General features: G+C 36.3%; 2 protein-coding genes across 3 annotated transcripts in view; both read right to left on the bottom strand.

Annotated features, from left to right (window-relative positions):
• LOC127791990 (autophagy-related protein 8C) overlaps positions 1–27,328 on the bottom strand; it is an 83,906-nt gene that overhangs the window by 21,878 nt on the left and 34,700 nt on the right. The window lies entirely within an intron of this gene.
• LOC127791988 (uncharacterized) lies at positions 1,066–18,666 on the bottom strand. 2 transcript variants are annotated; one of them, XM_052322255.1, is made up of 14 exons: positions 18,396–18,666; positions 18,230–18,290; positions 16,052–16,112; positions 6,333–6,612; positions 6,069–6,149; positions 5,794–5,889; positions 5,522–5,605; positions 5,318–5,387; positions 5,128–5,210; positions 4,635–4,714; positions 3,919–4,017; positions 3,715–3,823; positions 1,798–1,887; positions 1,066–1,664 (listed from the first exon to the last, which is right to left on the bottom strand). In XM_052322255.1, the coding sequence occupies exons 4-14, from the start codon at positions 6,606–6,608 to the stop codon at positions 1,626–1,628; spliced, it is 1,107 nt and encodes a 368-aa protein (XP_052178215.1). In that variant the 5' UTR covers positions 6,609–6,612; positions 16,052–16,112; positions 18,230–18,290; positions 18,396–18,666; the 3' UTR covers positions 1,066–1,625. The 2 variants fall into 2 exon arrangements, with proteins under 2 accessions (XP_052178215.1, XP_052178216.1); XM_052322256.1 differs by having other exon boundaries at positions 18,230–18,286.

Raw genomic sequence — 27,328 nt, 5'->3', positions numbered from 1 at the left:
GATTATAAAAATAAGAGAAGTTGTTTCTAGTAAGATATATTATCTGTTTTAATTAATTAGAGATACATAAAGAGACATATAAACCACAATGCTTAATTTTGTCTTAGAAGAGTGAATAATCATCTCTTAGAAGTTGCATAATTTTTCGATGTGACATTAGTGTTTTTGATTACATATATTTATCATAAAAAATATGTAATAATTATACATTTTCTATAGAAACAATCAAATACTCTTAATTTTTCTATAAAAATATATATATGGTATAAGTATTTAAAACTTCTTTTCATGAAATTTATTTTTAAAGAGGGTGGGGTGATTTTTATTTTCTAGACAATATTATCTAAAATTTAATTTTAAGTAATACAATCAAATAAACCCTAATATTCTTTAGCATGAATATTTTTGCAGAGGGGAGATGTTTTGCCAAATTATGTAGGTGTGGAGATAAGTAATAGGCTGAAAGACTGTGAAAGGATGCACAGGGAGGGAGAGACAGGGCGAGGGAGGATGATAGAATCCCATCCAGAGTCGGTGCAACTCTTTAGAATCCAAGGTGCTGATGGATGGGACTTTGGATCCCCACCAAGCAGTGCCCATGCCCATGGGAATATTTTAGCGTTAAATGCTTGTAACTTTCTTTTGCAAATCTTGTGACTATCAGTTATAAATGCAAATTTTCATTCTCCAATTTATGTGATGAGCCTTCCCATGAAGTTCAAGGAAAACCACTCGGTCAACCCAATAGGGAGAAGAGAGAGAGAGAGAGAGAGAATTGTGTATTTTTTTAAAATTTAACAATAACTATCCATCGATAGAGTTAAATGTATTAAATTTTGAATTTTCAAACATTATTATAATTTTTTAATATAGACAAAATCCCTTGAACTTTTAAAATTTTGGACAATACGTACGACATTATAAATGCACAAAAACTACCACCATTAACATAACAGCAATATCATTCCATCCAAACACAACCTAACAATATTTCCAAGACAACATAAACAAAATATCGTTAGCCAACAAAAAAAAAAAAAAAAATCCACCTTGCAGGAGCCAAACTGAGATTGATATTTTTAGCCATTCTAATAACAATCAAAACATAAAATAACAAAAAATAATTTCATTAAATTACACACGCAAAAATACAAACAAAACAAAACCAAGATTGGCTTTCCGGGCATTGAGCCCTCAAAGCACTCCTTTCTAAGATAGCTAAAGGCTTCCAGTATATGAAAGAATAGATCGGCTCTCCCAGCCAAACATATATCTAACCTCATATAACTCATGGAATCCACCATTAGTCACCTATTACTACCCCCAGTGCAAACAAGCTTCCCAAAAGCCAGCTATTTTGGCAATGGAGTTCTCTTCCGAATTGAGAGGAGGAGAGAAGGCCTACAATTCAGCCATTTGGTAAATTTTCAGATGTCAAAAATTTTCAAAGCACAATGCTTTATGTTTTTCACATAAAAGGTAATCATCAGCACCCTCCAAACACATACTGTCAGCTTTGCTTCATGTTTCAAGGCGCCACAATCCCAAGTTTTGGCCATTCTTCACCCCTTCTTATCACTTCTTTGCATAAGACTGGCAAGATCGTCAGCGAGGTAGCAAAGCCATTACAAGAAAAACCTCCTGCGGCTTGTGTCCATCTCGGGCTAACATTCAAGCAGAGAAAGGATAAAAGGAAAGCAGACAAGTGAGAAACACAGATGAGGGAACAGATCTCAAATAGGTAGAAAAGGCTGTACGATCTATATGAAATAAAACATTGGGTGCTTACTAATTTACCTTATGAACCCACTCATATTCCCCATTTTTCGTATCAAACGTTCCATGCTGCAGACTAATCAACTTCAGTGTGAAACGAGGACCACATTCCTACAATGTCGGTAGAGAAAAATATCATTCAGGATGCATACATATAGATCAGACTGGCTCTTGAAGAATAAATAAAAGTTAATATTAACTACAGGTAACGACGGCCCTCCAAGCAACACTGAATTCATGAATACCCTCATCAAATATAAACATTCTAACCATGGCTGTAACAGCCAATGATATGGTAGAGCAGTTGGATTAGGTCAACATAGCCGATCAGAAGACTTGTCCGTCTTTCTTAAAGGTAACAAGTGAAATATGCTCCGAGTCAAAGTACACAACTTTTAGCTGTCAAAGCACATTACAATCATCCAAAGCACGTATCTCCCTTCTGATGAGCTACGTAATCAAAGATTCTGCATTGCTAACGGATGCCTGGCCAATTAAAATTTAAATGGAAATCCAAAATTAATCTGTTCCTGTTCTTCATCAAACATCTGGATTTTCTCATGCTCAGATGAGTCCTGGTTAAATTTGAAATGGGAATGGCAATGTAGGCCAAGAGCACAGATGCAGAAGCGCACACAAAATAATCACAAAAATGAAAGAAGATTTTAGCACACTAGCAAAACCAAATAACTCAAATTAATGGCCATGACCAATAAACAGAGTGTCAATTCTCAACAGAAGTGCCTTTCCCCAATAAACTCTCCAGTGTCGATGACTATTCAATCTCCCACATGCTACAGGAAAAACCATTCAAGAAAAGCTCTGCATTCTGCCATAAATTTTCCCTCTCTAACACAACAGTAAACTCCCTTTGGTTCCAAAAGTCTCCATGACCATTCATTCTCCCACATGCTACAGAAAGAATCATTTGAATAAATTTTCCCATTATTAAACAGTAATCACTCCCTTATGGACCTCACGTCAAGACAAAATCTAATAAAAAGCTAAAATTCTTGTTAATCTGCATCTTCTGTATGATGATGAACCCTGTTCTAAAACCTGTGTTGCTCCACAATTGCATCCTCAAGTGAAGCAACAATAAGTGCAATTAAGTCCCAGAATGGTCAGAATAGGAATGCTTTAACAGTTAGGAAGATGGTAATTAACTCGACAAAGTTTTGCTCACTTCATTCTTTGTTAGTGATGCAAGTATGAGCAGAAAAATTTATTTTTACAAATTTTTGCTCTCTAGCATCAGTCATGCTGTCCTTTTTGTTGGTTCACATTCAATTTTTCTGTTCTTTTTTCTTTCATTTTTTCTGTGCAGTAGGGATGGTGAAGGCAACCATAACTGCTGTAAAAATTCCAGAGTAGAAAGGCCAGATAAAGAAAAAAGAAAAGGCACTTCCTAGTTCCTCCGTCATCAATTTTTTTATCTTCTCTTCATACTTCATACAAGGTCAAACCTAGGTGAATCACTTGCAGCTTTTGCTTTCATTGGTCAAAATAGGCTATTTGCAAATCTGATTACTACCAGCTTTGGAAGGTCAAAATTGCTGTATAGCCAATAGATCTTATGAAACTTAATTTGGTCAATGCTTATTAGTTTGCATTGCAGCAACACATAGGCCCTCTTATCCAAATGGTCGAACAAAGACAAGTTTCATATTACAACAAATTCTCTTCTGACACTAAAGATTTTCTAGAAGTGCACAAGCCATTGTGCAAAATATTAAATAACACATCTTATTGTTACTCTCCAACCATTTCATGCAATCAACCTAAATTATTCTTTAAACGTCTTGAATTTTAAACTATTCCAAAAGTCTGCAAGAAAGAACTCCAAATTTTGAAAACAAACCACAAGAACATATATAGATATATTGCTAGTGAAACAAAAAGATCTGTAGAGAAACAAGAATATGAGAGAACACAAACCTGAAGGCGAGCAACCATTTTCTCTTGAGAGCCATTTTCATTCTTCATGTCCTTGCCATTTTTACCTTTTGAGTCACCCTGTTTAGATTCCTTGCTTTCAAAAATATACCTTCACCATATGATGAAAAAATAAATTAACAATTAGAATCCTCATCCAATCATCAAGACAAATTCCAAATAGAACATCCCATAATAGATAATCACCGATGATGGCGAAAGAATATAAAATCCCTTTGATTATGGAATGTCACCACTCGCCGCCCGCAAAAATTTGGATCTTGAGGGAAAAGAGACTGAAATAGCCTACATATAAGAAATTGCCAGACAATACTCAGCAACAGATTGATGGCACTCCCCCTCCAGTTGACTCTGATGTATATAATTTGTTGATCATGCACAAAGCTTAAAAGCATCTTCAGAAAATAGATATAAAATCCCCTTTTCCAATTTGAATGATTGTTCCGATAATCATGGATGTTTTTAATATAAATTTGGTGAAGGGTAATATGGGCCACTGATGATTAAAGTTATCAAAATGGGACTATCAACAATGGAAATAAGGACGTATAAAATAAAATCGGTGTAGAACTTGCACAAGTAAAATGGGACTATCAGAAATGGGAGTGAGGACATACAAAATGAGAAGAACTAATGCACAGGTATCTACTAAGCCCAAAAGGTCTATAGCTCACATGCGTATGCTAATATAAATAGACAGGAGTTGGAGAGAAAACACTAAGGGAAATTTTTTATATAAAGGAAAAGACCAACAAAACGTAGAACTTGCACTTTGCTTAATGCAAAGCCCTACATACAACGAACAAGTAATTTTTTCCAAAGGCACAGGACTAGTAGCATTGATAAAGACTCAACAATACTCAGACGCCCAAAAAAGAAGGCAAAGAAGAAACAAATGCAACCTCCCAATGCGATGACCCAGACGCGTAGTAAAATTCGTCAGTACCAGCTCAGGCTGGTGACTAGTTGGGTTTCCATGATTCTGCAAGAAAAATACATCACAACAATCAAATAGAAGCATATTTAGCATTCCAGTCATAGGAACTTATAATAATTAAACAGGCATCAATTAATATGGAGATGATATTTTAATTTGCTGACTTGGCAGAAAATTGATCGTGAGAGGGCAAACATATATAAAGACATTTGGCTCATAACTGTACATGTGAGACACAGAGAAACATTTAACGGGATCATCAATTTCATGTTATCTTAAGTAATTGTTATTAATTTCTCCAGACCCACTTTAACTTGCTTACTGTTTCCTAATAGGAAAAATATAATCTCAAGCAATAATTTTGTATTAGAATGCCAGTTTAGAAATCCAACAGAAAATATCCATAATACAAGAAATGCACATTTGCACACTCATATAGAGAATATAACTTGGTTCACCTTAATATCTTTGCGCAATACAAGTCTTGAAAGCTTGAAATGGGCAGTAGGACCATCTGGTAAACCAATAATTAGGAGAGCATCTGCATAACAACCACCGCAGTTTACTACTCTGAACCTTTCAATAATAACACAAGGAAAATATGAAAAATTAAGGTAAGGAGGAATTAAGAAGCCCAAGGATGCAAACCGGGTTCCCTGCGGTTAGTATGGACAACTATCATAGATGTGAAATCTTTGATCCTTGCATATTCCACAATCTGCAAGATATATGACGCTGAAATCATAAACAAGAATGCAATTTATAGCAGTAACTATTCTTATTATTATTTCAGAACATTTAAACATATTAAAGAAAAAAAAACTATGATAAATATCAATAAACAAGCAGCACCTTTTTCAGGTCATATGTTCCTCTTTTGTAGTAATGAGCATTTGGGATCACCGAGAGTAACTCCGAAATAAAAGCAGGTCCTCTCTGTAGATTGAGCAACAAATATGCCAAGGCATAAACTTAACATATCAGCAGAAAAACCTTCCAGAAGGCAGAACAACTCTCATACGTGGAGAAAAATGTTATAATGATGATTGAACAAATGAAAACTGAATTTCATTTCAAAATTTCATGCCAACAAAACAAATAGTAAATTTGGAAAGAAGACATACTGTTGAGTTGAACCGGGAAGTAGTAATTAATATCTTTGGAGTCCATTCACACTTCAAAATTGCACTGAATTCATCCACATCATTAGCAGCAAAGAGCTACACATGACACATGGCAAACTGTAAGTCCATGTCTAAGCAGGGTTTTAACAAAACTATCCCCACTCCTTCAGGTTACTGCCTATAATAATAGCAATCACTTCTTTGTTTCCTGAATAATGAAAAGTAGGGACAATATAAGCATAATACCAAAACCATTAAAGAGCTCATAAAACAACCTCTTCATCATCAGGCTTGCAAACAGTCTCGTCAAACTCCCTAGTGTTCTCAATTGTTCGTGGAATTTTCCTTGGTGGAGGCTGCATAAAAATGATAAGAAAAGCAAATGAATTTGATACACTAATGCATAAAGAGTAAAAATAAACACACCAAGTCAGCTTTGCATGTGTAAGGGTATCAAGAATGTTGTCTACATGAGAGGGGGCAGAAACTATTATACAGAACAACACATGGCAAATATACAGATAAGGGAGACAAAAAACCTCCTCGCCAAGCTCTAGGGCTTTTTTCTCAGCAGCATCACGAGCCTTGGCCCTCTTACGCTTCTCTAGCTTCTTCTGATGCTTGAGCTTTGCATGGACAGCCGACCTCTTCTCCTTGTTCTTTATCATTGATGGAAGCAACTCCCTTCCCCTTTCATCCTCTATTTTCTTTTTCTTTTTACTACTATCAACCCCATTGTTTTTACCACTCTTAATATTATCATCTTCTCCACTTGAAACAATGTCTTCACCATGGTTCCTTCGCTTTCCACCCATCACTCTACAATATAACAATGTTCAGAAATCCAGACAATTAGTTCAACATGCAGCAAGAAGCAGTGCACAGCAAGATTAGAAGCTCACTGCACAGATCAGTGCAAGAAGCTCATGTTGTGTTGCACGGCACAGCTTCAAGCTAAAATTTAAAACCACAAATGTGATAAATCTGAGACAAATCTGAAATCTAACACATTTAGATTGAGCACACACTAGCACAGAAATCTAAAACCAAAAATCAACCAAAACAGGGCTGTAGAGAGAGCCAAGAACCAAAACCTTCTTAGTCCTTCAGATATGACAAATCCAAGTATAACTTCTGACCTTAGTTCCAAGAGGACACTGTCATGATCCACGTAGCAAGGAGGGGGAGATATGGTAATTAAATGTAATAGGAAGGGAGGAATAGCTATTAGCAAAATAGGCAATAGAATATGCTATAAGGGGGGTTACACGTTTGTTGCTGCTTAGGCAGATTGTACATTCCCTTTGCTGTAAGCGATTACCGCACATGGGCAAGGAATCCAGCTATATATTCAGCTGATCCTTGCCAAACGGATATGAAAATATTCTAACAAAATTCTGACATTCTCTCTCTCTCTCTCTCTCTCTCTCTCTCTTTCTCCCTAATTTCTCCCCCTATCTTCCTTCCTTTCTCCTTTGAATAGTCCACTGGATGAAGGAATTACTAGTCAGATCCTTGGGAGCTGACATTTTGGTATCAGAGCGCAACTTGGGAAACGCTCAAAGCTATGGGTATCCTCGCAATGGCGGATGGAACGAGGATGAAACAAATGGAGAACCAACTATAGCAAGTTGCGACATCCATGGCTGAAATGCATACTAGAATGGGTCCACTTGAATCCTCAGTAGGAGTGGGGGTGGATAATCGAATTACCCAAGCAATGGAGAGGTAGCGAGAAGAAAACCGGGAGCAGAGTGCTCTGTTGAGGGGGCAACTGATGGAGCAGATGCAACAATTCGTAAGAATGTTCGCATCTCAACAACCAGTGAGGCTTTCAATGGAGTTTCCTCCTAGGGATAGAACGGAATCAATCCTTACTGGGGTAGGGATGGAGCCTCCGCATGCTGGAGTGTTGGAATTTGAATTAGAACCGGAGATTATGGAAGAAAGCACAATGGGAAGAGGACCCGGAGCTCAAGCTCACCGGAATCAGCCGAACTTCCCTGTGCCTAAATTAGACATTCCACTATTCGATGGAGAGAACCCGAGATGGTGGACCAAGAGGTGTGAAAGAATGTTCACACTATACCAAGTTCAGGAACAGCAGAAGGTCGTCCTGGCATCTGCTTCCCTGAATGAGGCGGGGGACGCCTGGTTCCAAGGATGGCTTGCAACCAAAGAAGGGAGTCCGTGGAATGTGTTCGCAAGAGACCTCTATATGAGGTTTGGAGACAAGAGTTTGAGGGACATGATCGAGGAATTTAACAAGCTCAAGCAAGAAGGAATGGTGCAGGCCTATCAGCTCAAATTTGAGGAGCTGAGGTCCTTGATGGTGATGCACCAACCCCACTTGACGAAAGAATATTTTGTGTCAAGTTTTATCAGTTGGTTAGGAGATGAGGTGAGACCAATGGTTAAAATGATGCAACCGGGGACAGTGGAATAGGCTGCTGACAGTGCAAGACTGCAAGAAATGACGATTGAAGCACTGATGAAAAAACAAAGGAACCAAGTTAAGGGGGTAATCACCGATGGATGGCAGGCGGGAAACAGAGCCACTGGAAGGGATACAGGGCAAGGAGGCAAAGGGGTCTTGGCTTTGCCTTCAACAGTTTCCAGTCCTGCTAATGGGGAAAGATTGATGGAGCAAAGGCGCCAGGCGGGAATCTGTTATAAGCACGGAGATAAATATTTTTTTGGGCATAAGTGCAAAAGGCAGCTGTTGATATTGGAAGCAAAGGAGGATGAAGAAGAAAAGGTAGAGGGGACTCCAGAAGCGGATGAAGAAGACAAAGGGGAGATTTCTCTACACGCCCTTAAAGGATCAGTCAACAGTAAGATAATTAAGGTGGAGGGAAGATCCTGCAATACTCCGGTAATGGTACTTATAGACAGTGGGAGTATCCACAGCTTCTTGGATGAAACCACGGCCCGAAAGTTAGAGTGTGAGATCTTCAGCTCCCACCCTCTGTCAGTAACAGTAGCGAATGGAAATAAGGTTATGAGTCAGTCCTCCTGTGTGGGGTTTTGCTAGGAAATGAACGATGAAGAATTTGTGGCTGATTTGAGGCTACTGAAGCTGGGGGGTTGTGATGTGGTGCTCGGTGTAGATTAGATGAAGGGGGTCAGCTCTATCAGTTTCTATTTCAATAAAATGGAGGTAACTTTTGAGAAGGATGGGAAGAAAAAGACCCTGATAGGCAGTCAAGAGTCGGGGGTGCGTAAAATGATTGCCGGAAAGAGGCTGCAAAGGATGTTTAAAAGCAAACTCTCCCAGGTGGCCCAGCTTTTCTCCATACATTCCATGGAATTCACACAGGAACAGGGAGAGCAGGAATGGGAATAGGAGTTGACAATGGCTGTGAACAGCAGCTCACATGAACCCTGGAAGGTACAAGAAATCGACTCTCTTAACATGCTCTGAATTGAATTTAGGGACCTTTTTTCCGAGCCATCTGCGTTGCCACCCAAAAGATCACTTGATCACACCATTAACCTAAAACCAAATGCCGAGCCTGTTAGCCTAAGGTCTTACCGATACCCACCTAGACATAAGACTGAAATAGAAAAACTCATCAAGGATATGTTACAAAATCCATCATACAACCAAACCATAGCCCATTTGCATCTCCTGTATTACTTGTCAAAAAGAAAGATGGTTCATGACGATTTTGTATCAATTACTGCCAACTCAATGCCATGACCATCAAGGACAAGTTTCCCATACCTATTGTGGAAGATTTGCTTGATGAATTAAAAAATGCTTCTGTTTTCACCAAACTCGACTTAAGTTCCAGCTATCATCAAATTAGAATGAGGCCGGAAGACATTCCCAAAACAGCTTTCAAAACCCACCAAGGGCATTATGAATTCATAGTAATGCCATTTGGCCTCACCAATGCTCCAACAACCTTCCAAACCTTAATGAACCAGATTTTTGAACCTTATTACGCAAATTCATATTGGTTTTCTTTGATGACATTTTGATCTACAACCCCACTTTTGCCCAACACTTAACCCACCTAAAAACTACCTTTGAGGTCCTTAGATTCAATAAATTGTATGTTAAAGAGTCGAAATGTTCCTTTGCACAAAAGCAGGATATGGCATATTATATCAAAAACAAGGGTGAGCACCGACCCTAGCAAGGTGGCAGCAATGGTTGCTTGGCCCAGGCCTCAGAATGTCAAGGGACTGAGGGGATTTTTGGGTTTAACCGGCTACTACCGTCGGTTTGTAAAGGATTACAGTGTCATCAGCCGACCTCTCACCAATATGTGGAAGAAGGACGGATTTCAATGGGATTCCAAGGCGAAAGAAGCTTTCAGAGAGCTTAAGCAAGCTATGAGTCAGGTACCAACTTTAGGCCTCCCAGATTTTAGCAAGCCTTTTGTTCTGGAAACAGGTGCGAGCACTAAGGGTATTGGGGCAGTGCTGGTTCAGGAAGGGAGACCGATAGCGTTCCTAAGCCAAGCTCTATCACCTAGGCATCTTGCGCTAAGTATCTACGAGAAGGAGCTATTGGCGGTATTATTAGCAGTGGAGAAATTGCGTCATTACCTGGAGGGAGGGAGATTTGTGATTAAAACAAACCATAAGGGTCTGAAATTTTTGCTACAACAAAAGCTGCACACCCAGCTGCAAAGGAAGGGGATGACAAAGCTAATGGGATTGGATTATGTAATCCAATATAGGAAGGGGAAGGAAAATCTAGCAGCAGATGCGCTATCTAGGTGCTTTGAGGAAGGAAGTCTGGCTGCAATCACCACCCTCGTTCTCGATTGGTGCCAAGAGGTAGTTGGCAGTTACGAAACAGCTGGAAAAACTAAGGAACTTCTTCAGCAGCTGATAGTAAACCCATCATCAAGACCAGGTTACACTTTGAGCAATGGCGTAATCAGGTACCAAGGGAAGCTGGTGATAGGAGAGGATGAGGAGTTAAGGAAGAAAATAATAGAGGCATTACAAGCTGCCCCCATAGGGGACATTCGGGTATTGAAAACACCTATCACAAGGTCAAACAATTATTCCAATGGCCAGGAATGAAAAGGTATGTCAAGGATTTTGTACTAAGCTATGATACTTGCAGAAGATACAAATCCGAGAATATAGCCAAACCAGAGCTATTGCAGCCTTTGAATATACCTGGGGGACCATGGGAGAGTATCTCAATGGATTTTATTGAAGGCCTTCCCAAATATGAAGGAAAAGACTGCATCATGGTGATAGTAGACCGGTTCACCAAATATGGCCACTTCATCGGGCTAGTTCATCCCTACACTGCTCAAGAGGTAGCAAAGGTGTTCTTGGATCAGGTAATCGAGCTACACAGCGCACCAAAGGCCATAGTATCTTATCGCAACAAGATCTTTACTAGTTTGCTGTGGAAGGAGCTGATGGGGCTGGTGGGAGTTAAGCTACATATGTCAGCGGCTTACCACCCTGAATCCAATGGCCAAACCGAAAGGGTGAATCAGTGTTTGGAGATGTATCTAAGGTGTTCTTGCTTCTTACAGCCAAGAACTTGGCACAAGTGGCTTCCCATGGCCCAATGGTGGTACAACTCTAGCCACCACAGCTCTATAAAAATGTCTCCTTTCGAAGCACTCTATGGCTATAAACCACCACTTCTACCATCCCTAGGAGACTCTTCCACAGTGGCAGCTTTGGATGTTTATCTCCAGCAAAGGCAGCAAGCTTTACAGGTGCTAAAAAAGGAATTAGCTACTTCTCAGAACCGGATGAAGCAATCTGCAAATAGGAGGAGGAGTGAAAGAGAATTCCAGGTTGGAGAATGGGTGTATTTGAAGCTTAAACCGGGTCACCTAAGGGCTTTACTGCAAAACCCCAGCTCCAAGTTGAATCCAAGATACTACGGCCCATTTCCCATCACTGCAAAGGTGGGAAACGTAGCATACCGGTTGCAACTACCAGAAGGCTCCAACATCCACTCGGTATTCCATGTGGCACTCCTAAAAAAATTGGTAGAAGAAACTCAACCAACAAGTCCTACCCTACCCAATCTTCCAAGTGCTAATGACAGTATTAAAGAACCGATAGTTGTGCTAGATAGGAGGGTGATCTACAAGCACGGGGCTCCTATTCCTCAAGTACTCATCAAATGGTCTCATCTTCACTTGGATAGCAACATATGGGAATACCTTCCGGACATGCTTCGCCAATTCTTGAGAGTAGCCAGCCTCCTCCACATTTCTTGAGGACAAGAAAATTTTGAAGAGAGGGGTAATTGTCATGATCCACGTAGCAAGGAGGGGGAGATATGGTAATTAAATATAATAGGAATGGAGGAATAGCTATTAGCAGAATAGGCAGTAGAATATGCTATAAGGAGGGGTACACGTTTGTTGCTGTTTAGGCAGATTGTACATTTCCTTTGCTGTAAGCGGTTACCGCACATGGGCAAAGAATCCAGCTATATATTCAGCTGATCCTTGCCACGGATGGATATGAAAATATTCTAACAGAATTCTGACATTTTCTCTCTCATTCTCTCTCTCTCTGTTCTCTCTTTCTCCCTAATTTCTCCCCCTATCTTCCTTCCTTTCTCCTTCGAACAGTCCATTGGACGAAGGAATTACTAGTCAGATCCTTGGAAGCTGACAGACACCATAAAAGAAATACAGTGAGAGAGTAAGGAACAAACATGAGAAACTGAGAATGGAAGCAGTGATTCAAAGAAGCACGAAGCCCTAATGAGTTTTAACTAATTTAAATATTCTTCATTATAATAGAATTTTTTAATAAAAATAATTTGATATTTTTCATTAGTTAATTCGAAAATATTCTTCATTAGTTAATTTGATATTTTAAAACTGAAAAATAGAAATAAAACCAAAAAAAAAACTAACCCTACGCTTTGCTAAAGCTCTCATTCAAGTCATGACAATTGACAACAATTGCAAGCCATTGTTATTACAGAAAGAATGATGAACATAATAAACCTTAGATGCATGGACTAGAAACATTTTCGAGCCATTTCTGTAATTTTGAAAAAGTTTAAGGACCTGTACATAATTACATAAAAGTATGGGAAACAGTTTCAAACGGCATATATCAATTCTGATTCAAGGGTTGCCCTAGCCTCCTATCTCTGACCCTTATTGGTCATTCCCCTTTGCCGCCCGATTGCTCAATGTTGGGTGCCGCCGTTGATTTAAAACTCCTATTGCTTGGTGCCGCTGTCGACTCAAACACAAATTGGGCTGAGTCACCATCGATCTGTTTCCCGTTTCTGTTTCTTTGCAACCTAGACCCTAACCCGCACTGCCTAAACAACCCCAACCTGATTGTTGGTCTCTGCTCTATCGCTCTCAAACCTCCGTTCATCTTCGTTGGCAACCCATTTGTTCGTCGGCAACTACAACTAATCTTGCTTTTGCACTGAAACGGCACTGTGTTGGTGTTGCATTTGAAGCATCATGAGTTCGTCTCTCTATTCTCTTCTGTTTCTGTATTCCTTGTTCGTGTTCTCACTTCTTTTTACATCACTGCGGTCTGGTATTGTTTACATTGGTATTCAAATTTTGAATTTCTGGCATTTACGTTGTTTACTGATGTTGTTTACATTGATTTACACTATTGGTCACTGTATGCTGAGGTTTGGAGTTAATTTAACATTGGTTAGGTTAGTCTGAGGAGCTGGATTCAATCTATTATTGTTTTGGAATGAACCATGAGCAGTGTTCAAAAACATGATAGGCGTTAGTCGGGCGGCAAGCTAGCGCCTAGGCGACGACTAGATCAACAGCAAGCTTGCTGCTGCAACAAGGAACAACCAACAAGTTGCTGCAACGAGCAGCAAGCAGCTACAGCATGCAGCAAGGAGCAGCAAGCAGTAATGCAACAAACGAGATCGATGCGATCGGAGGAAGATGGATACATACCGGAGGAGGATGAGATCGGCGACGAGAGATGACAGCCAACAGATGAGATCGACGGCGGCAAGAGAGAACGGCCAACAGACGAGATCGACGGCGGCGACGAACGACCAAGAGACGAGATCAGCAGCGAGAGAGAGAGAGAGACAACCCGCGATGAACGACCAGAGACAGAAAGGGAAGGGGGTAATAGGTTTGCCCAAGACACGCACGACCTAGGCGACCCTGGCCGCGCTCGACCCAGGCGGTTTGGCACCGCCTGGGCGGCCTAGGCGCCGCCGTGGCCCGAATAATCGGACATGGCGACTAGGGGTGCCGAGCAGCCCTTAATCGCTGCGGCCAGTGGCCGCCTAACGCCTAGGCCAAATTTTCGAACACTGACCATGAGCCATAATCAGCTCATTATGGCTCATTGACTTAATGAGCTATAATCAGTTTATTATTGTTTTGTATGCAATGAGCCATAATCTCAATCTGAAACTAAGAATTGCTCCTAATACTGGACAAAAAAAATAAAAAGAAAGTATAATTTATCCAGATTTTTTTTTCTTTTTTCTTGTTTCTGTTTTGGTTCATTGACCTAATTAAAGGAGCTTGTAAGTAGAGGATGAAAATTTCAATTCATTGTGTGTTGTTATTTATTACTCTATATTTTTTATTCTTAATAATATTAATTTTATCAATGATATTGTTGATATTAGGACTATCAAACCATGACCAAACTGAAGAGAATTCCCACTCGAATTCTTGCACACTCACAGAATTTAGAAACCAATTAAAAAAACAAACAAAAACAAAATGAAAACTGAAATTGCATAAAGATAAAACAAACCATCAAAAAGACGAGATTTATCCTGGTTCGAAATGCCTTTGGCAAACCTACATCCAGCAGTCAGCACCAACACAGAGCATCCTTCTATTCAGATAATGCCGATCAGTACACCAAGCTTCTAACCCTCATCTATATCCCTGAGTACATACATACATTCTCTCAAGAATACACACGACTAAATACTAATCACTCAACCTTTCTTTCTCAAGAATGAAACCAGCACTCGATCATAGATGAAATAGAAACTCTCTCTCTGGGATTGCCTCTCGACTACCTCCCATGCCCTCTTATTTATAGAAACGGCGGACGTCCCAATATAACTAACTGCTATTGGGATATTACAATTAGGCCCCCCTAAATACTAAGTAATTACACTTGGTATTTTAACCCTAATTGATCTAATCTTCCAGCTGATGCATCTCCAATATTTTACTTATCCTCTACCGCATAACTCTAGGCAAACACAACAGATATTATTTAAACTTTGAATTTATTAGAATTAAATTTATCAAGTATGCGGGTACCCCTTGTCCTACAGGTAGAGTGGCTGTTAAACAAAATACCTATGGGGGAGGGGTACAGGTATTGGGACGTGGTTAAGAATGGGGATGCTATTACGAGGGCGGGGGGAGGGGTCCCCTAACCATATCCTCCTTATTGCCATCCCCACATTTCGATCATCCTCGTTGATTCCAGATGCTGGCAATCCTCTGTGCAACCAGCAAAGTTCAAATCATCCACAAATACCTCCATCCTTAGCTTGGCAGATCTGAACTCCCAAACCTTTTTGCTGAGATTAGTTGTGTATGCTATGCCCTTTCTTTCAAACCAGCCAGTCAAGGGGATAAAATCCCAAATACAAATCTCACATGCCTTTTCTGTCTTGTTAATGCTTTGTGCTGCTTCTTCTGTTCTTCATTTCAGTTATATTTGCTATTTTAGTGCTGCTGCTTGTTTTGTTTTTCTTTTTGTTCTGCTGTTGCTGCTTGTTTTTTCTTTGTCCATGGTCTTCAAATATGCAGTGTTTACTGTTTTCTTTGCTTCATTCTTCAATAAAGCTAGCCTTTATTTTTTTCTTTGTTTACTGTTTACTGTTTTCTTTGCTTCTTTCTTCAATAAATGCTGCTAGTGCTTTGTTTTGATTCTACTGGTTTGCCTTTGTGATGCTTGTTCTGCTGCTTATATATTCTTCCTTCCAGTTGTGTGTGCCTTTTTTATTCTTCTTTTCAGTTGTGTAAAAAGCTAGTTTGATTCTATTTTAAACACTGCTTTGTTTTCTAATTTCTGATTGTTAATAATGTTAATTTTAGGATTGTTCATAAATTTGTTCTCTGTTTGTTTGTATTAAATTTACTAGTTAATACAAATGCCTCAAAACAAAATCAGAAGTATTACAAATGCCTCAAAACAAAATGCCAAGAAGCAAGCAAGGGAATGATTATTCCACTACTCCAGTTAGCAACTATGCCAAAAGAACGAAATAAATTTCCTCTAAACTCACGGGACTGAATTGGAGTTCTGATATTACCTCAGAAAAAAGTGTCCAAGAAAGTTTTTCCTTTTGGTAGAAAGTACAACAACTGGTTTCTCTGCAAATTTAGAACAGACATCTCATTAGTACAACACAAAAAATATAAAGGTACAAATTACAACAACAACAACATATCCAGCCTTTATCCCACTATGTGGGGTCGGTTACATGAATTCTAGACTTCCATGTATTTCTGTTTTTTGTCATATCTTCATTTAGGTCCATATAAAGGTACAAATTATTTGAGAAAAATCATGCTGTTGGGTTTTTGCATGGAAGTTTAACTCTAGAAGTTGAAGAGAAGAACCTGTTTTTTAGAATGAAGATATTTTTTCTGACTGTCTTATTCTAAGTTAGAGTAGATAACTTAGTTATTTTATTATGAGGGGTATGTTGGTCTTTTGTAGAGGCTAAGCTTTTAAATCCTTTGTAATTGCCGCCTCCCTATAGTTAATAAATAGGAGGCGAGTGCTAGCAGTCGGATATAACATCTCATTCATTCTGATTGTTCTCTAGAGGCAAGTGATGCTGTCAAGATAGCGAGAGAGAGAGAGGGAAAGGCTTTGAGATAAAATTAGTCCTTGTATTCTCTTGAGAGTGCAGCGAACTTGTGTAGGAGAGAGTAAGAGAGGTTCTTGTATCTTGTTTCAACTGGTTTCTAGTGGATTTATTCTCGAAAAGAAGGCTGGATGTAGGATTGCTTCAAAGCAGTCCGAACCAGGATAATTCTTTGTCTCTTTGATGGTTTGATTGTTCTAATCCTTTCATTTACTTTCTGCTTTACAATTGCTGTAATATATTCTGTTTCTATCTTGATTTTCGGGTGAGGAGTGTTGAGAGATTGGCAAATCTAAGTCTTGAATAAGTTTCTAAGAGCTCCTAAAAATAACACATGCCAATCACATATTTTAAGGGGCACAAATACAGACCTTCATAGTTAAGTGTTCAAATAAAAAAGGGAACTACATATAGCTGTTGGCCAATAACAGCTGTATGTAAATTTTTACAAACTCATCCTTCGATACTCATTCCAAATTTATAGACTCATGTAAATTTTTATCCAACCACTCTAGAAAATCAACTCATCCAAACGCAAGAAAAATGTAGGACAGAAGCAGCGTGGTGACCAGAATACAATTGAGGTTTCTGGCAGAAAGGGGACAAATAGGTGCATCAACTGCATGAATTTTACTATGAGATTAACTGCATAAATTATAAATCCCCAATCATTTTCAGAAATCCAGTGATAGTAACATTAGATGTGCATGTTCTCATAATTTGAAATGGATTATTAGACACATCAAAATCCATTCCAAAAATATAGGCTTCAGAAATCCTTGAGGTTGAGGTCTTTAGCAAAAGTTGCCGTCTTTTGTCAAATATAGAATAAGTCTGAATTGCCAGTAAAATTAGTATCAAGAACAGTCCACAGTAATTATAAAAAGATAAAGAAACAAATTTTAATAATTACTTAGAAGCACGTATACAACTTTCAGAATCAATTGCTAATCCTATATGAAAATAGCATAACGAAATGCCATCAACAATTTGGAACAACTACAAATAGCTATTGGTCAATAACAGCTATATGTAAATTTTTACAAACTCATCCTTTGAGACTCGTTCCAAAATTATAGACTCATGTAAATTTTTATCCAATACCAGTAAAAATTTTATCCAACAACAGAAGTTGCACCAACCAAACAAAATTTGTCCAGGTATATATATATATATGTGCATATACCCAGCAACCAGCCACAACTGCCACCACCGGCGGTCACCAGCGGCCGCCTCTGGCCAGCAGGGCTGTATCTAAAATTTTGGGGCCCTAAGTCAAAATGTAAAAATGGCCCTTGAATCATAGTGTACATTTAAATTTTATTTTTTCATATTAAAGTATCAAAAAAATAAATAAATATTCATATCATATCAAAGAATAAAATCGAAAATTTAACAATCCCACAATTCAAATATTCAATCACAATTAACAAATATTCAATCATAATTAACACATCTCAGCCAGACAATTCCTAATGCAGTAGTCAAATAACAATTAGCAAAAAAACAGTTGTTAAACCTAAAGTCCCAATTCCTAAACTCATTGTAGGTGTTAAATTAGCCAAAACAAAATAGAAATACACATTAAATAGAACATAATCAAATAAATTAACTTACCTCTAGTCTCTTAGTCTCTAGAGTATGAAGGGATGCCCACTGGCCAGTGGCCACTGCCTGCCTGCCAAGAAAAGAACACAACACCAAAGATTGAACCAAAAGATTTTTTACCACTGGTATTGAATTTGAAATCGAACAGAACACAACACCAAAGATTGAACCAAACCTCAAAAGAATGAACCAAAGTGTCCCAATGGCAATGCAGAAAGGCGAGCGACCCAGTCACCCAGCGAGAGCAAGAGTTAGAGAGCCAGAGCCAGTAGCCACAGATGCGACCTCCCCAGCTACCGACCGAGAGGCGAGAGCGAGGGCGAGGGCGAGGCGGCGAGCGAGAGCGAGGGCGAACCGCTATCGAGCGAGAGCGAGAGCGGGAGCGGGAGAGCCAGAGAGGGAGAAGGGTTTGCAGAAGGCGCTGATTGGGGGTGGGCTTGGAAAAAAGTTATGGGCCCCAAAAATGACAAATTTTATGGGCCTGGGGAAACTGCCTCTTAGGTCTCAGTATAGGTAAGGTCTCGTCGATCGAAAATTCCCACAATCAGACCTTATTATTAAAAATGTTAGCGGGTTAACACACCCAAAAAAAATCAACAAGATCAGTTGTTGAATCTTTATGAATCTAATTTTTAATTTTTGATTAAAATTGTAAAATATGCTGTTAGTCGTCATTGACCACCATGGTTGATGGTTTTCAGCAATCAAAGACAATAATCCGACATCTTTATTTTCATCAACCAACATATCAAAATACTAACAAAATCCAACAGTTAAATATCCATATATCTAAGTTTAAATCCTTGATCAGATACAAATTGCACATACATACTTATATATCATAGACTTGTGCTAAAAATATTTGTTGATTAAACTAAAAAACTTCATTTCTTATAAATCAATGTCACTTTCACAATGAAAATACAAACAAAGACGAATGTAAGAGATTGTTTGCTAAAAGTTGATTAGAAAGAATAGCCAAAACGAATATGAGAAAGAAAGAACAGAGAAGACGATGGTGATGGCCTAAGCAATGATGGTGGTGGTAGCAATGATGACCTTGAAGAGATGAGAGAAGGAGTGAAACAAACGTGAAAGAGAATATTAAAAATAGTATATACCATAAACCATCACTTTGTTTTTAAAGATTATACTAGCTTCCCTTAACTTTCATAATTAATGCGTCATTTGTCATTTACAATTAAAGAGTATGTTTGATTACACATATTTACCATATAAAATATGTAACTACTATACATTTTATATGAAAAACAATCAAACACTCTTAATTTTTTTATGAAAAAATATGTATGGTATAATCATTTAAAATTTATTTCCATAGAATTTATTTTTCACGGGGGTGGGTGGTTTTTTTTTCTAGCCAATATTACCTAGAATTAAATTGTAAGTAATGCAAACAAACACACTCTAACTATTAACTATTTTAAGTATTCAAAATGTCTTTCTCTTAATATAATTATTAAAAAAAATGACATCAAATTGGCGACCATCACCAGCGGCCACCTGGAAAATTTTCAATCAAACCCAAAGTTTTGGGGTTGGATGGAATCCAAATCTAATGAAAAATGAAAAAAAAAAAAAAAATTCTCCAAAAGGTTTAGAGAGACAAGAGGATAATGACGATGAACAAGAAAATGACAATTTCTTCGTAAATCCATTGATGATTATAAGATTTTGGAAAAATCCCACCATGAGAGGAGGATGTTGGTGGGGCTAAAAAATATTTTTAAGTCGGATAAATTTTACCAATCCATTATAAGAAGAGGATTTTGGTGGGGTAAAAAATGTTTTTAGGTTTGATAAATTTTACTGAGCCATCGGTGAGAGAGGAAGTGGGGGAGTTGAAGTCATATGAAGAAGAAAGGAAGAGACTATGAAAAATAGAGAGAAATTTATTTATTTTTTATAGATAAAATAATTAATTTGAATATTCTGTTAATAATATAAAAAATTAATATAATTTTTAAAATAAAAAATACTCAATACAATTTAAACAAATCTAGAAACTTATAATAAAGAATTTACCTATTCAAGTAAATATAGACAGTTGTGCACATTAATGTATTTTTATGGAGCTGTGCGCATTAAGAGAGACAACACTAAAATTACGTTGTCCCTAGGGTATAGGTTAAGCGACAAATAAGTGATATGTTAGGATTAACACTAATAGGTCACGAATTCGATATTTGGGTTAAGTAATAACCAAATATTCGCTTGTAATTTATCTTTTTAGTCAAAATCAATAGCACCAGTAATGAAAGACTGCATAAGAACATTGAGACCACATTTGACATTGAAATAGAAATGTTGAAGGAATCCGAGAAAGTGAAAAAGAGCAATAACAACATACACCAAATGCGAAGTAGAGAAAGTGAAATCTTTAAACCAAAACCAACTATTTAAAAACAAAAAGGCGGCCCCCGCCCCCTGCCCTTATTCTCGACCTGCTTTCATTTCATCGTCATATCACTAGGGATGGTAAAATGTTGGTCATCTACTTATTACATATATATATATATATTAGATATTTAAAACATATTTTATATCTATATTTTTTTAATTTGAAATTTCTAATTTTATTTTAATTTTAAATTAATAATTAGTAAATATTTTAATAAATTTTACTTTTGACTTAAAATATAAATTTTTATCATTATCTTAACCTAAAAGGAGTACATAAAATCTATTTGCTGACCTATTGACATTTATAATCATAATTATGGACACCGATTACATTGGATTCACTTGCTTATTATGTTCATACTACTCATGAACAATAAAAAATCATTTTTTTTTAGTAAATTACATTGATATTCATTAAGGTTAGGTTAAATTTTAAAATAAAATAAAATTATTAATTTTGAGAATTTACATTAATTTTTCCTGCTATTTAAAGTTAGGATTTTACCTCTATGATTTTCTTTCCCACTTTTTTTCTTTTTTTTCTCATAAAAGAAAAAATAGGCAAATGTCTATAATGGCCATCATCTCTCTGGGTTCGTTCATAGAGTGACAATTGCAAGGTTATGTGGATAGAGATAGAGGGAGGAAGAAAAGGAGAAAGTCTTAAGAGTTGCTCAATGCAAGTTTGAGTCTTGTTGACTGCATATTAAAGGTATTTTTTAATTAAATTTTTGAGAATCACACATGTTACGATCCATGGTAAAGTCTATATAGACTTATGTGCTATGTGTGATTGATGTAGTATTTTACCAATCACATTGTCCGATCAGGATTATGTAGGTATTGTGCAACTCTTGGGGCTCTTGCAAGACTCCACCAATCACATGATAGAGCTTTATTTGGCTTATCTGGACTAGATAATTTGCATGGATTTATTACAATTAGTTGAATTAAAGATTCTAATATCCTATGTTATAAAAAAAATAATAATATAAATAAAAAGATAAGGAGAAAGGACAAATAAAAGAAGGAAGAAAATGACAAAGAGAAAGAAATGACAGGTTGTTGGATACAACCATAATATATGTAGGGTTTCATAACAATAGTGCATACTTTTGATGTTTTATTAATGGGTAAATTGCAATAATACCTATGAGGTTTGCTTTAACTTTAAAAATTATTTTCTACATTTTGAAAATAGTAGTGACCTCCCTCATCATTTAAAAATTACACAAAATGACCAAAATACTTTTTTTTTTTTTCTCCTTACTTCTCTCTATCATATATTCTAGATTAAATGAATTAAAAAAAAATGATAGTAATTGCTAGTGATGATTGGTCATCGACGTACTAACTATTTGGATTTGAGAGATGAACCTAAATCACTCTCACCGCTATTACCACCATATTATCATTGCCAAATAAGATAATCAACGTTGCTACCACAATCAAGTTGAAAGTTCAAACCCAAAACTCAAAGTAAATTTCTAGCTCAAATTAAAAATCAAATATTCAATTTGAACTCAAATTTTTTGGTTTAAAATTTGCAAACCTATACCTAAAACCCAAAACGGGTTTCTAGCTTTGAATTGAAAATTTATCAATAAGCCTAATCGTGTTTTAGTGGAAAATAACCAAAAACCCTATTAGTTTTCAATAAACTTGGAGAGAGAGAGAGAGACGATAGGTTTTTCAGGTAGTGTAATCAAAATAGGTAGTGTTTTAGTGAGTAGGGTTTTTAACGAAGGAAGAGAGAAAGCAAAAACAATCGCTGATGGTGATTTGATTATAAGAGAATGGAAATAAAAAAAAAAAGACAAAAAACAAGAGGAGAAAAAGAGACACCTATCTAAATTTGACAAAACTCAAAATAAAAAAAGAAAGAAAAAATGGGGAGAAACTTTCCTAGATGGTGGTGGTTGGCAATAGTGAATGAAACAATTGTAAGAGAAAGATTAGAGGGAAAGGAAAATGAGGGCGGGGGGGGGGGGGGGGGGGGGGGGAGATGACCAAAGGGAAGAGAAAAGAAATAAATAAGTTTTTATGTATAAGAGTATTTTTAATCATTTTCTAATACTTAATTGAGATAAACCAATAGCAAGCGAAAATTTACAATATTGTAATAAACCTTCTGAAAGTACTTATTGTATTTTCTTAAATGTTAAGAGTAATTTTTTAAATTATCTTAAATTTTAGGGATATTTTATAATTTTTCCTTTATATATTCAATTTTTTTTATTATAAATAGTATATATATTTATTAAATCATATACATTTTGTTCAACCACATTTACTTGCTTTGTCCAAATAAAATTAAAAATTGTATTCCTTTTAAAACTCCCGTACAATCAAAATTAGGGACAGTTTAGTTAGGCAATTTAATTACTTATAAGTTAGTATATAGCTTTTAAACTACCTAACTTATCTGATTAAGGTGTTTGGTTTGTGGTAAGAGCGTTTAAGATATATACCTTAAACACTCTTACATCATTGTTTTGCAAAAGTTAGTAAGGAATAGTTTTTGCAAAATACTGCTACAAAATAAGCTGTGTTGACCAAGTGTTTTACCATATTACTCTCATACATTTTATTAATTTCTAGCCATGCCTTTCTTCTTCATATTCTGTCTCTCTACCTTCCGCCACCAGTCGCCCCATCCTTTTCAATTGCCACCATCGACCATCGCCATCACCCTCATCATTGGCCATCATCGTCACCTCCATTGTCAGGCCATCTCCTCTCCATCATCGTTCTCACTCGTATCGACTGCTACCTCCAGGTCCACCATCCCTGTTGGTTGTTGTCTCCAGCCTTCATCACTTGTGTCCACCGCTTTCTTCTCCATCGGCTGTCGTCTGCCGCCTCCAGCCTCTATAGTCGTTGATCGCCGCTTCCATCGCCCATGACCGCCTTTCTAGGTGTATATATGTATATTTATATATATATGCAACATATTAATTTAAGAATATACATTTAGCATATATTATATATATTGTATTAGTATTTTTTAAGAATTATATATAATTTTGGTAAAATTTTAACATTACACATTATTTTATAATTTAATTTTATTAAAAATTAGAATTTTTATATCTTTTATTTATATTATTTAATAATATGTCTATTTTTATTTTTTTGTCAAGTTTTAATAGTTTATCAGTTATTTCAAAGTAAACCCATAACTATTAATTATTAGCTTAAAAATATATTTATCCAAACACATTATGAATTTAAATGTTATCCAACTTAAACGTTATAACTAGTTTAAAAACTACCTCTAACTTAAAATCTTCTAAATAAAAACCTAGCCAAATTAAGCATTACTTTCTTTGACTAAGTAATTGCTTTTCTTTTTTAGAAATTTATGTTAAAATAAGTTTTATTATAGGGGTTAGTTTCATGCATATGCAAGTAAAAGAATATTTTTTTTTAATTAAAGGTTCACTATGTGTGACACATGATAGTTATAGTTTAATTTATTTTACAGGTAATTTTTTTTTTCAAAAAAATCTTGGCCAAATTATATGAAAACTAATGGGGTTTTGTTAAATGTTGTTGACATAATCAATTTTTTTATATAAAATATATAAAACATATCTCAAAAATATATTTTATTAACAAATTTAATTAAATTAAGTTGATTTTTGTTTTATCCCATAATTAAAGTTGCTTTGTATCTAATTAGAATATGTAATTTAAAGTGGTAAAAAGAGATTGGTCCACAGGTAGGTAGTATAGAAATGGAAAACGATACGTTTCTGAAATGAAACGGAAACGTTAAAACGATATTTTTCTAAAAATGTAGGAAATGAAAACGTAGAGTAAATTGTAAATTTAAAAAATATAGGGGGAGTTTTGTAAATATAATTTTTAATATAGTAAATTATAAAAAATAATTAAAATATAAAAATTTATTTTTAGTAATATGCAATGTGCCATATTACTAAAAAATTTAATTAATTTAATTTTGATATAAATAAATTAAAAACAAAATATCAAACAAAAATTAAACAAAGAAAACACAAAAAAATGCATACACCTCGAAACCCAAAATACGAACAGTCTGAGAACACAGAGAGAGAGAGAGAGAGAAGGGGGGGTTGATCGTCGACTACTTAAGAGGGAATGATAGCGGTGACTGACTGAATGAATGACAGGCAATAAAGCTTTAAGGTTCGACTGGAAGCAATGAAATTGGAAGCAATGGATCAGGGTTCAACTTGAAGCGACTGAAGGAACAATCTTTAGCAAGGAACGATGACAAGTGACTGGAATCAGAAGTGATGGAAGAAGAACTATAACTAGAAAAAAAAAAGAAAAGAAGAACTAGAAAAAAGGAAAAGAAGAAGGAAAATGAGTAGGGTTCGGTCAACTTGAAATGTGTGGCCTTTGTTGCGGGAACCAAAAATACATTTTTTCTAAAAAATATTTTTATTTAATTTTAAGAAATTGTGAAACGGCCTCCAAACGTTTCGTAATTTACACAAATGGCTCAAAAATTGTTTCAAACCATCTTCACCATTTCTAAAACGAAAAACAATTCAAAAATATTGAAACAATAATCAAACACGGTTTCGTGCAACTTAGGTCCACAATTCACATCACACCAGGTAGCGATACTAAGACTAATTGGTCAAAAGGTCGGGACATCGGAATAACGTGATGACAACACGCGCCGACAGTCCGCGTGTGACCATTGAACCGTTAAACTCTCATTCTTCCTCTGAGGTGAGCAAAATAATATTATTATTATTCAGATTCAGAAGAGCTTAGAACACAACTACTCCATTCATATGGGTATTTTTCGGACGTTGAAAATGCATTAATAACCAACCAAACATCACCTTCCTACTGCAACAATGACACTTGAAAATGCATACGTTCCCAGGATTAAAGAGGAAAAGATGCAGCAAATTGAGAGTAATATTCATACTCATCACATAATATATTTAGGTCTTCATTCCTGTACCCCTACATATCTTTATTCAAATATTAATTTTATTTAACCCTCTATATTATTTTTTTATAATAATTCAAATTTTTCGTTATTTCCATTACACCTTTAAATTTATATTTTTATATTAATTTATCTTTTATATTTTTATGTGTTAAAAAAATAAATAAAATAAGATAACAAAATATATGTTACACTCTGTCATATTAAAATATACGAGTTAAATTGACTTAAAAATATACTTCTAAGAGTATAATTAAAATAATAAAATATTTTGATTGATATATATGAATAATGTCAAAATATAATAATTAAATTGACTCAAAAATATAAATTTAATAATATATAATTAAAATAATAAATAATTAAAGTAACAACACAAAAAAAATAAAAATACATATGCAAAAATATAGGTGTCGCCTGATAATATATGTTGGTCAAGTAGACTTTTACTTGAATTATTTCTATTCAGACTCACTTTGTAGAATGATAAATAAAATTTATATCATGCGATAAGGAATTTTTACATAGACTCAAATAAAATTATCACTTTTAATTATAATTATCCCTTCTATTATTAGAGTTTAAATTTTTATATTTTTATTGTCCACCTTATTATTGGACGATTAGCATGCTTGTTGGCTAAGACACTTATTATTGGATGATTTTAGTTTATATCAAAATTTGGCACACAATTTGAACATCTCTCAGAGCCCATCCCGACCGGAATGGGTCGGCGTCAGATCATGAGATCATCATCGATAAATCCGCTCTAGGTGAGGCTCCACCGAACTCCACCACAGTTTCAACGGCTCATTTTAAGGCCCTGGGCACTCGCCGGAAAAAACCGCCAATTTCGTTATCCTTCGGCTTCGCTGACTGAGCCTGGCGGGAAGGGAACGTGAGAGGGTTGTCGGCTCGCTGCGCGTGTGTTGCAGAGAAGAGCTCCGATGAGAGAGTAGCCGTCGCCGAGCGAGTGGTGGAGCTTGAAACTGAAGTTTCCCTTGGGTACTTGATTATGCGAACACCTCCCACAGTGGTCGGTGTTGTGGAAGGTGATCGGTGTTGATGTTTGCAAAGTAGTCGTTGAAATAGTTTCCGTCGAATTCCGGCAAGACTCTCTTGGGGAAAATTGAAGTAGTCGTTCAATTTTAATTTGAATAATGCTATTTGTTCGACAATCTCCACTTCATTGTGTCATTTTTTCATGAAAAATACTATTTTGCACAAATATATAAAGGTGTAAAATAAAAAAAATATAATCACTCAATTTGTAAATTCATCACCGTTATTCTTAGCCACCTCCTCTCTTCTCTACCATGATCGTTTCAATAAGGTTCGCCTCGCCTCCCCTCATTGTTGCCCAACTTCACATCTACAATTGCCGCTGCATCTTGTCGTTACCCAACTACAATGCCTCATGTGATCATCATTGCATTCTACCATCGCCTTGTCACACCATAACTTCTCACGTCGATTGTCGTTGCACCATCTTATTGTTTCGTCACTGTCACTTTTGAATGAAGTCTCGAGTTTCTCCCATCTGCAATTATTTAATGATCAATGATAAAGTTCGATTCAGTCATCAGTCCTATCATCCCCATCGATACAAGTAGCACGGTCATTTTTTCATTAGATTTTCTAGATTTTGCTAGTTTTATTAAAAAGAATAATTATTAATTAACTATTAGCTATTAACTATTAATTATTATTAATTTATTAAAATAAAT

The sequence above is a fragment of the Diospyros lotus genome, chromosome 15 (assembly GCF_014633365.1).
Source record: "Diospyros lotus cultivar Yz01 chromosome 15, ASM1463336v1, whole genome shotgun sequence".
In the NCBI taxonomy this organism is placed as follows: Eukaryota; Viridiplantae; Streptophyta; class Magnoliopsida; order Ericales; family Ebenaceae; genus Diospyros; species Diospyros lotus.
Note: the sequence above shows the minus strand (reverse complement) of the source record. Positions and strands in the feature narration are given on the sequence as shown.

Excerpts from the sequence above, each read along its gene's own strand:
- LOC127791988 (XM_052322255.1), bottom strand. The coding sequence starts at position 6,608 with ATGGGTGGAAAGCGAAGGAACCATGGTGAAGACATTGTTTCAAGTGGA. Across the intron at positions 6,150-6,332 it reads CCCTAGAGCTTGGCGAGGAG|CCTCCACCAAGGAAAATTCC; the intron begins GTTTTTTGTCTC and ends ATTTTTATGCAG. Across the intron at positions 5,211-5,317 it reads TACTAACCGCAGGGAACCCG|ATGCTCTCCTAATTATTGGT; the intron begins GTTTGCATCCTT and ends GTTGTTATGCAG.